Raw genomic sequence first — 11,514 nt, 5'->3', positions numbered from 1 at the left:
TTCGTAACGCACTTGTCATAACTACACGGTTAGCTAATTTAGGTAGCTAGGTGGTGTTTTTTTTTCTTAAGTATTAAAATGATTTTATGTTGTTGGTGGGGTTATACTTTTCGCAGCATGTCCCAAAATAACTAGCTACCTACGTTATATTATGGAAAGTGGGTTGCTTGCTAGCGTCTTCTAAGCTAAACTTCCGGCGTAACTAGCTAGCGAGTCAGCATACTAATTTAGCCAGTTAGCTAAGGACATGAGATTACTCAATCGTGCTTGCCTAAACTCAGTTAACGTACTGCATTTACATATAGGTAGGTGTCAAATGTCACTTCGTTATTGCCTTTCAAATGCATTGCTTGCATAGTGAACTGTTTCTAGCAACACCACCATTACTAGTTTGGTTTGAACTGTTCGCTAACGAAAGCCCTCCCTCGGAAGTGAGCATGCGCACAATGTCTTGTAAACAATGAGACGATTCCAGACGGTCTTGACTTGAGCATTGTGTCTGTTTCAACAGTTTATCCCAGCTGAATATTAAAATACATTTCAGATCATGAACGATAAGCAGTTAAGATGATGTCTGGTAAGTAGGTAGATACGACTTTTGTCATCAAATATGTGTTGAGATAGCGTGAATCAATAGCATCACTATGAAGACATGAGATATCAGATTGTTAATGCACAAAAATAGATATTAGGACTTGCACTTGGGCGTGAGCATGAGTAGGATTACATCGACGGTGATTGGAAATATTCCCTGATTTCTCTGAATTCTAAGGAAGTTTAAAAACATCGAACGCAAAAGGCTTTTAACGTGCTTTATTCCGTACAAATCTAGATTTTGATCGGAGCGTTTTTTGTGTGCGAAGCTTTCGAATCGCCCCTTCCTTTCATGGCTTGCATGTTTTGTGAACCTGCAAAAAAACAAGCGGCATGTAGACTTGCGTTACTTCGCTGTTTGATCAAGTAAGGCTGACTGAGTTTATTTCGGGGTTTCATCATATTCAGAGTCAGGCTGTGAATTTATGTGCTTTGAAACAGTCCATTAATGGCAGAGACCTACTCATTGTCGGTCTCGAGGATCATGGGGAGTAAGGTGCACTTGTCAATTAGCTCAAAAGGCTGGGTTCCAGACAAATATTGAACTTTTTCAGTTGGTGGTACCAGCGTCACACAATAGAATACGTTTGAGTCATTTTATAAAGTAATTCACAATGCTTCATTAGGAAGTGTAATAGACTACTGAGATGATATTCAATTAATACGTTGTTACACATATGTCCAAGCAGTAATGCATGATTCAAAATATGTTGACATGCAACTTAATCCAGTAATTATGAATGTTTGGTTAATGAAAGTAGGGCTCCAGAATTTGTAGAATTATTTTTTGCCTTAATCTCTTTGTGCACTAATATGATATATATAGGCCTCATTCAATTGGTTCTAATTCACCACCTGGGGAAGTTGAAACTCAAAACACATTAGCAAGATAGCTAACTAAATATAGCACCTACTGCTAGTAGCCATGTATTCATTTAACAGTAAATGTAATGTCCTAAAACATTTTTGCATTAAGGCGTAGTTTACTCGGCATGGCCAATGCGCAATTTCTCTCGCTCCGTATTTCAAAGCCATATCAGATATATTATACCTTCAGAAAACTGAGACCCTCCTCTCTTTAATATGAACAACGAGTTGCCTCCAAAGTAGTTTTTTCCAACAATTGCATTTTGAAATGTTATACAATCACGAGAAAGGGGAGAGAGTGTGAGAGGCTCATGCATTACAACATCCGGTCCCAGCGAATCAGGCAGGCACAGCGGCAGGACAGACACTTCTATTACAGGAATCATGAGAATAATGCACTTTACTGTTGGAACAAATTAAGTTTTTATCCTCAAAAAAATAGGACGTTTTGATTGAGGTGACTAGGTAGCTCAATCAAAATAGAAACATTTACTATCACTATCATTACACAGCAGTTTGTATCTGAATGTGATATCATACAATGTGTTACCCTCTGACTACACAGGTAGCCTAGCTGAAGCATGGAGGCGGTTCTGAGCAGGCTGAGAGGGCTGAGTGCAGACGAGCTACGAGAGGAGTTCACAAGGGCCGACCTCAAGTGCGGTCCAATCACGGCCACCACCCGTGCCATCTTCGAGAGGAAGTTGGCCCGCGTTCTGGCGGGAGCCGAGGGCAGCAGCAGCACCACAGAGACGGACAGCAGCAGTAATGCCACCACTACAGGCCCAGCCACAAGCAGTAGTGCAGCAGCGGCCAGTGCTGCAGAGCAGGCCAAACCAGTGCCGTCATGTGCTACATCAGCAGCGACTGGCACTGACTCTCCGAAGGCTGTCAGTGATGAGATGGACTTTGGTTACGGAATGGGGCTCAATCCCCCAGAGGAAGAGGAACTTGGCCTGACAGTGAAGTCAAGGGCCCCTTTTAATATCAATAGGGAAGACACTGGCTCTCAGTATACAGCAGAGACTCCTTCAAAGATGGCCCAAGTGTTACCAATGTTCTATGGAGTGTGTCCATTATGGGAGGATGTCTTGGCTAGAAATGGTAAGAAACTGTTATTTCACCTGGGCTGATGTAAACTACCCCTGCAATTTACACTTTGGGCTGTTAATCGGTCAAACGTGTATTTGTCATTGTTTATTTTCCCACACAGAAATGCGAAGACAGAGAACTGTTAGCTGGCTAGCTATTGGGTTACACAAAGTGCAGTGCGCATCTTCTGTATGTTGACCATGTTGTCACACTATGCTCAAAGTCCAATTCAAACATTTGATGTTGCTTCTCCATGACATCATGCTGTTCAGGGGTTATTTTGGTTTTGAGCCGTCAGTGGTTGAGATCCATAGCACCTGTCACCTTATGGCTTTCTGCATTAGCATGGCAACAAAAAAATTAGTAGTAAGAATTTGAGCTGCTTTGCTTGTAATGTCGGCAAAATAACTGACCATGATCTTTTCCATTTTGAATCAAGTTTCCATCCTGGAATGTTTCTCGTTGTAGGTAGATATAAAGAGCTATCTATAGCCTATAGAAACATACCTTTTTAATGTACATTGTTTTCTCTCACTTCCAGATAGGGCCCACGTGTATGGTGATAAGAAGGAGGCTCTTCAGGCTGTGAAGATGATGAAAGGAGCTCGCTTTAAAGCCTTTGCCAATCGAGACGATGCTGAGAAATTTGCCAAGGGAATCTGTGACTATTACCCCTCTCCTAGTAAATCCACCCCATGTGTCTCCCCTGTCAAACCAGGCCTGGTCTTCTGCAAGGGTGAGTGCTGGGCTGAAAAGGACAATTATCTCTCCTTACAAAAAAATATATTAGTTTGAAAAATATGCAAAGTCAGTGCTTTTCAAGGGTGTTTGGATGGCAATTCATTTCTTGGACTTGTCCAAATTTTTAAACAAGTAAATTGTGTATCACATATTCTGATGACCTCTGTTTTAATCTGTTGTCTCCGTCTCTCTTGTCTGTGGCACTAGACAACGTCCCTGTCATGGAGGCAGACACCATCAACAGGGAGAGGGCCAACAGCTTCAAGAGCCCTCGCTGCCAGGATCTGACAGCCAAGCTGAGGAAGGCTGTGGAGAAGGGGGATGAGGTAGCCTTCAGTGAGCTGGTCTGGAGCAACCCACGCTATCTCATTGGCTCTGGAGACAACCCCACTGTTGTGCAGGTGAGTCAGGGAGGAAGTCAGCCAGCAGATGATTACAGTGAAGTATCACAAAAATAGGTAGTCAGCCAGATAGAAAGATATGACTCCTTCAAATATGACTCAGTAATTATGTTGACCAAATTAGTTATAATGTTCTAACAGAACTGATCTATTACTCTGACAATTTCAGTATAAATCTTATTAGTTTTCCTTTTTTCAACCAAATGAATGTTTCTAACCACAACCCAGTCTCAAGTCAGGCCTCTGTGGCTGTGACAAACAAGTTGTGACCCAACACTGACCTGCACTACTTTCCTTCATCAATGTCCACTGTGTGTTCCTAGGAGGGGTGCCGGTACAACGTGATGCACGTGGCAGCAAAGGAGAATCAGCCGGGTGTCGCCCAGCTCCTGCTGGAAACTCTAGAGAATCCTGACTTCATGAGGCTCATGTACCCAGATGACCTGGAGGCTATGCTGCAGAAACGCATCCGTTACATCATAGACCTTTACCTCAATACTCCAGACAAAGCTGTGAGTCTCCTTATCTCACCCTTTCTCCATATATACCTGCTGATAGATTTAACTGTAGGTTTAACACCGAAGAAGGTTTCTAGCCAAAATATTTGTGCAGATAAGGCTTTTAGCCGATTCCCCCGTGCAGACAAAATCATTTTAAGAAATTGAAAAATTAAGCTTCTTTTTGAGTGCAGACCAACTGTGTTTAAAAAAATGTTGAACTGTAACCGACTGGTGTGTTTTGGATTGACTTGCCTCTGTTCATAGTGTATGTGTGTAACTCTGGTTCTGTCTGCCACAGGGCTTTGAGACACCACTTCACTTTGCCTGTAAGTTTGGTTGTCCAGAAGTGGTGAATGTCCTGTGTTCACATCCTGATACGGATAAAAACTGCAAGAACAAGTACAACCAGAAGCCATCTGATGTGAGTTGCTCCAGATATATACTTTTTTTTTTTTAAAGCTAGCTAATGACTACTCATTGAGCCACATAACTTTTGGATTTCTTGAAATTCTTCTGTTTCCTGACAGGTTATTTGTGAAAGAAAAAACAAAACCCAAGAGGTGAAACAGAAGATATGTGACTATTTGGAAGGTAAGTACACTTCCTCCCAATCACAGGACTTGTGTTTTTTTCTTTTCCCTGTTTACCCCAAGGCACCTTCTCTTCTGTCAACTTGTTTACCCCAAGGCACCTTCTCTTCTGTCAACCACAGATCGCTGCTATATACCCTTACTGAGGGCCACAGACAACTCTTCCCAGCCTGTCATTGGTGCTCCCTGGTCACCTGAGCCATCAGAAACTCTTACTCATTCGCTGGCTCCCAGGCTCATACGAAGTCCCATGGATCCAGTGATGTCAGTTAGGGCATTCGTTGGCCCACTCAGCCCATCTAAGGTCATTGTCATATCATGTCCTCTTTCAACTCACACACTTTTTTGTCTTCTGATCACCCATTTTTACACTTTAGTTCTATATTTTTGTAGCTCATTATATTTTCATATGGGGAGCTGTTGTTGAAACACAGGATGTACAGTGCATTTGGAAAGTATTCAGACCACTTCACTTTTTCCACATTTTGTTATGTTGCAGCCTTATTCTAAAATTGATAAAATAATTGTTTTCCCTCATCAATCTACACAAAATACCCCATAATGACAAAGCTAAAACAGGTATTTATAAACTTTTGCAAATGTATAAAAAACAACAACTGATACCTTATGCATTCGGTAAGTATTCAGTCCCCTTCATTTCTTCCATATTTTGTTACGTTACAGCCTTATTCTAAAATGGATGAAATCAAAGATTTCCATATCAATCTACACACAATAACCCCACAAAGACAAAGCGAAAACCATTAAAAAAAAAACATTTTTGCAAATGTATTAAAAATAAAAAACAGAAATAGCTTAATTACATAGGTATTCAGACCCTTTGCTATGAGACTTGAAATTGAGCTCAGATGCATCCTGTTTCCATTGATCATCATTGAGATGTTTTTTCAACTTGATTGGAGTCCAAAGTGCATGCCAGAGCAAAAACCAAGCCATGAGGTAGAAGAAATTGTCCATAGAGCTCAGAGACAGGATTGTGTCAAGGCACAGATCTGGAGAAGGGTACCAAAACATTTCTGCAGCATTGAAGGTCCCCAAGAACTTCGTCATTTTTAAATGGAAGAAGTTTGGAACCACCAAGACTCTTCCTAGTGCTGGCCGCCTGGCCAAACTGAGAAATCAGCAGGGCCTTGGTCAGGCAGGTGACCAAGAACCTGATGGTTACTCTGACAGAGTTCCTCTGTGGAGATGGGAGAACCTTCCAGAAGGACAACCATCTCTGCAGCACTCCACCAATCAGGCCTTTATGGTAGAGTGGCCAGACGGAAGCCACTCCTCAGTAAAAGGCACATGACCGTCCACTTGGACTTTGCCAAATGGCACCTAAAGGACTCAGACCATGATAAACAAGATTATTTGGTCTGATGAAGCCAAGATTGAACTCTTTGGCCTGAATGCCAAGCGTAACGTCTAGTGGAAACCTGGCACCGTCCCTACGGTGAAGCATGGTGGTGGCAGCATCATGCTGTGGGGATGTTTTTCAGCTGCAGGGACTGGGAGACTAGTTAGGATTGAGGGAATGAGGGATGAACAGAGCGAAGTACAAAAAGATCCTTGTTTAAAACTTGCGGCAGAGTGCTCAGAACTTCAGAATGGGGCGGAAGGTTCACCTTCCAACCGGACAACAACCCTAAGCACACAACCAAGACAACGCAGGAATGGCTTCAGGGCAAGTCTCTGAATGTCCTTTATTAGCTCAGCCACAGCCCGGACTTGAACATGATCGAAAATCTTTGGAGAGACCTGAAAATAGCTTTGCATCGACGCTCCCCATCCAACCTGACAGCGCTTGAGAAGATCTGCAGAGAAGAATGGAAAACTTCCCAAATACAGGTGTGCCAAGAAGACTCAAGGCTGTAATCGCTGCCTGTTTCAACAAAGTACTGAGTAAAGGGGTTGAATACTTATGTAAATGTGATATTTCCGTTAAAATAAAATATAAATTAAACTAAAAATCTGTTTTTGCTTTGTCATTATGGGGTATTGTGTGTAGATGTTTTAGAATAAGGCTGTAATCTTAACAAAATGTAGAATAAGTGAAAGGGTCTGAATACTTTCCGTGTGCACCAAATGTAAGATTAATTGGTGTCCCCCTTGCAGGCAGATGAGTTCCGCCGGGTATGGAAGACACCCCCAAGAGACAGGGCGGGGCACTTCCAGCACATCCTGAAGTCTGACCCTGACCGTGGAGCAGAGAAAGTGGGCAGGTACGTCTAGAAAGCCTGAAGTTTAACAACTTCGTTCAATTTTTTCCAGCTTCTTCAACCACAGTGTAATGTTCTCCTCCCTCACAGAGACCTTGCCAGAGAGCTGGGCCACCCCTGGGCTGAGTACTGGGATTTCCTGGAGAGTTTTACAGACCTGTCTTCAGCAGACGGCCTCCGTAAGCTGGAGGAGTACCTCAACAAGAAGGACTTCAGTCAGCGTGCACATGAAGAGGCAGGGGAGAACGAAACCAGCAACCGCTTCAGAACCCCTTCCCCAGGTAATGTTATCACCACCAGTTGCTATTGATAAACTGTATAGTACTGGTATTGAATTCAGATGATCAAGTTTGAGAAATGAGAGCGATGATACAGCCATCAAGGTCTTGAATTGATTCTCCCATACAACTTTAGATTGACCAGTAAATGCATTTCTTGTGTGCTTCAAATGAACAGTTTCCCCTCCTCTCTACCATTTACAGGTAAGCCCAAGAAGTTCTGCAACTCCATCTCAGTGGGGGCCTTCCTGGATGAGGGTGATGACATCAGCCTGGAGGAGATGAAGAACCGTCAGAATACGGCACTCACCAGCATTACCTCCTCGGCGTGTTCTAAGGACAGTCTGGTGGGTGCTGTGGGCGGCCTGGGCCTCCGTGAGTTCCACATCCTGCCCGATGACCTCATCGAGACAGCTGCCGAGCGAGACCTCCTGTGCTCCTCCGTGTCAGAAAGCCTCCTCTCGCCCATCTGTGACAACGGCCTGGGCCTGTGCCCCTCCACGGGGGCAGAGAGGACTCACAATGGGGATATGATGTCCCCCGCGTCTCCTCATCCCCCTGCTGCGTGTTGTCGCCCATCTCCAACTTGATGGTGGAGTTTGAAAGGATGTCCCTGCAGGATGGGGTGGACAACCCCACCAGAGACAGGGAGAGGAGGAGGAGCGGGGGACACAGGCGCGGTGGGCACAGGGAAGGACTCTCTCGGGACGATCTGGCATCCGGGGTGGGCCGTCTCACGCTGGGGGGTGACACCAATGAAGACTCATTGTTTGAGAGGGGCTGTAGCTCAGAGGCCGGGGACAGGGAGGGGGGGGTGTGGAGGGGGACCTGTGTGAGTGGGGAGGTGCAGGGAGAGGTGGTGGTATGGATGGAAGACAGGGCCAGAGGTGGAAGCGGCAGCTTGGAGGAGTACTTTGTGGCTGAGGAGAGCTTGGAGGCTCTGGGCCCAAGGACTAGGGTGCTGGGGCCAGGGACCGTGTCAGGGCGCACACTCTGCTCCAGATCTAAGTCGTGGGATCACGGGGGGAGGGATCTGAGCAGCTCAGGATCATCCAGCTCCTGTAAGTCCCTGGACAACTCCCATGAGTTACTAGCACGGACCCCACCTCGCATCAGAAGAAGACTTTTCATTGAAGGGTGAGTGATGAGGTTTAGGGTGATTGTTCTGAGGTTTTTAATTACGCAACAAGGCCCAAGGGGGTGTGATATATGGACAATATACCACGGCTAACGGCTGTTCTTAAGCACGACGCAACGCGGAGTGCTAGGACACGGCCCTTAGCCATGGTATACTGGTCATATATCACACCCCCTTGGGCCTTGTTGTGTATACTGGCCATATATCACAAACCCCCAAGGTGCCTTATAGAATAGTCACCAAAATAATTAGAGCAGTAAAAATAAATGTTTTGTCGAAACCACCAAGTTTATAATTAAGGATAATGTACTAGAGCTGACTGCAGAGGCGAGCTGTTATGTATTCTGTGGGGAAAATGAAGCTGCACAGTGGGATAACTTCCTGCTTACAGATGTCAGCAAAGAAACAGCAAAATTCAAATCTGCCAAACCCTTCAACCTACCTCTCTTGTTTTGTCTGTTGTTTCAGGGATTCACCAACCAAGTTGGACAGACAGGTCCTGTCGGCAGTAGAAGCCACAGATATCGACCCCTCGAAGTTCCCCAGCATTCAGAAATGGAAAAGCACAATGCAGACGTACACCTCATCAGACATGCAAGGGTATGCATGTCTCCATGTATATGAACAGTTGTCACTGCCTGCAAGTTGCCTTGTAAATATGGAAACACATTGACAAGTGCTTAAATGTCAGTTGCTATTGTATGGAAACAACCAAATAAATGCAGACTGGTGGTGGTATTGTTTCTGTTTGTCTTCCAGCTGGCCCAGCTCTGCAGTGGTAAAAAGCAGACCCAGGGTATATCAGGCCTCTCCCCTCACACATGGCTCTCCTGTCAGCAGCCTGGTGTCCCCTGCTGGTGGCCGCTTCAGTCCCGCCCGACACACAGGCTTTCCAGACTTCACCAGCCCCAACCGCTACAGCCCTGCACATGCCAGCTACATCCAGCGCATCCGCCTCAGGCACTTCAACGACCCTTAGCCAACTCCAAGCCCTGACCGAGACTAACCCCCCCTGGCCAGAAACAATAGGCTACAGCCCTGCCACCACGGTGGTTAAATATGCCAGAGCTCAAAACCATGTACCTAACAAAATATGCACAAGTGTCTTGAAGATTTGTATTAATGATGTATGGTACTACTTCTATATATTGCATACATACAAGATTCTCAGTATGTCGGGTCGTGATGTACACTCAGACTTAAAAAAAGAAAAAAAAGAACCAGGTTTCCTTCAGTCTGTACTTTGTACTGTATGAGTGTTGAATTGACAATTAATATTATTCATAGTAAGTGTGAAACACCTGTGTCATAGCTCAGTCAACTTTTTTAATAACCAGTAATACAGCTGCACTCCCCAAAACATTGAGTAGATGTTCGTTAAACTTCAGAATAGAATCGTCGGTAAGATTCACTTAACTGAAAATAGCTGTTTTTAAGAAGTAAAAAGAAATGTCAATATTGTAAAGTATTTTTTTTTAAATGTCAGTCAGTAGCACAAAACCAACTTTTTATGTGTGTACTAAACCAACTGCCAGTTATTTTGTTTCTTCTAAGTTCAGGAATTGCCTTAATTTTCTGAAACGATGGACCAGTCAGTCTCCATGCAGAATTAGCCACATCCTGTCCAGTTTGGTTAGTTGATGCATCCTGACAACAGCATAGCAACCACCATCGGACTGCAGCTCACCCAACAAATGGCTCCAAAGCAAACATGGGGAATATGGTAATACACTGAAGTTTTCCATGTTTTTATTTTGTTATTTAATTCATAAATAGATGTGTTAATTTTCCAGGTACCAATGTTTTTGTGTGTCATGTAATTTCTGTGTTGTCTCCACACTTAACTTCTCTTTTAACGACTGTCGGCCTCACACAATAGCTGAAAGGTAAACTTCTTGAACTGTTCTTGGTTTTTCTAAAGGTGTCTGAGAGTAATGGCAAGCTGTACATAAGAGGTTACTGCAGAGTGCAACAAAGACATGTTTACTCATTTGTAATCAATGGCTTACTAAATGTGAATGTGCAAGAACCTGTAGCTAAACTCTATGAAGATAGGTATCGCCGTTAAATTAAGGTCCATTTACAAACTGCTGTAAAAAGAATGGTCTGCCAGCCAGCAAAGCTGAATATAGAAATCAACAGCTTTAAATCAAAATTGAATAAGAATCACCCTTACTATATAGATTGTCACTCTTAGTATGAGAGATGTGAGTAATATTGAATGTGAATAGAAAATCTTGATTAAAGGCACCAACCTTTTCATGGAGAGGATTGTATTGTCATTCTCGTGTTCACAGGTGACACAGATTTCGTTCTGTTCTCCAAATGTTTTATGAATGTGGAGTCCTGCAAATTGCACCTAAATACTTAAACATACTTATTGTGCTTTGGCATTCTGTGCTTCTTTAAAAAAGGATTAAAAACAATTAATTGTGAATTTTCTCCTTTTCTGTATGTCCAGATCCTCATTTGCTTTTGATTAATCAATAAAACAGTTTCCTCATCTTTGAATTGTTGTCCTTTGAGCACTTTCTAATATTGCCCTAAATGGCAGTGTCACCCTTATTCTCTACTACTGTATATGAGTGCCTTTAGTGTGACAGTGGCACACTAACAATATGACACTTCATAAACCATTCAAATTACTAACAAATATTAATTTGATCCCTTCAAGCTTTGTAATGCCAACACTAAGATGCATCAGATTTGCTGTTAGACAATATCATTGCTTTTGTCCCAGCTTGAGTTAACGCTAACCCTATTTTATAACTAACTTATTTAGTGTACTGCTGAGGAACACAAAACATTTACATGACCATGTGTCCTTTATTGCATGTTTCTACTGAACACAACTGTATCTAAACCTAAGAGGAAGCTTTGATCCAAATACAAAAGGACAGCATGAGAAGCATTTACAGGACTACAGTAAATATGCCATACTTTGGACAAATGATTTTGGTTTAAAAATCCTATCACTTTGTCTTTGAAACTTGCATACTGTTTACATTCATAATAAGTGTTGAGTTGGCCCTGGCAGTCACCATCACATCAGCTTTCTGAGTTAAGGACATTGTTACAGCAACAGTTA

At 43.3% G+C, this 11,514-nt stretch overlaps 1 protein-coding gene across 1 annotated transcript; it reads left to right on the top strand.

Moving 5' to 3' along the window:
- The first annotated feature begins 434 nt into the window (after positions 1–434).
- Positions 435–10,937, top strand: LOC135513928 (ankyrin repeat and LEM domain-containing protein 2-like). Its single transcript, XM_064936963.1, is given in 14 exon segments — positions 435–577; positions 2,027–2,565; positions 3,095–3,289; positions 3,502–3,695; positions 4,019–4,207; positions 4,494–4,616; positions 4,723–4,786; positions 4,908–5,089; positions 6,907–7,013; positions 7,101–7,291; positions 7,493–7,816; positions 7,819–8,425; positions 8,895–9,026; positions 9,186–10,937. Coding segments are annotated over 13 exon segments (3,051 nt in total). The 5' UTR covers positions 435–577; positions 2,027–2,042; the 3' UTR covers positions 9,406–10,937.
- Positions 10,938–11,514: the final 577 nt, after the last annotated feature.

The sequence above is a fragment of the Oncorhynchus masou genome, chromosome 25 (genome assembly GCF_036934945.1).
Source record: "Oncorhynchus masou masou isolate Uvic2021 chromosome 25, UVic_Omas_1.1, whole genome shotgun sequence".
Classification (NCBI taxonomy): Eukaryota; Metazoa; Chordata; class Actinopteri; order Salmoniformes; family Salmonidae; genus Oncorhynchus; species Oncorhynchus masou.
Note: the sequence above shows the minus strand (reverse complement) of the source record. Positions and strands in the feature narration are given on the sequence as shown.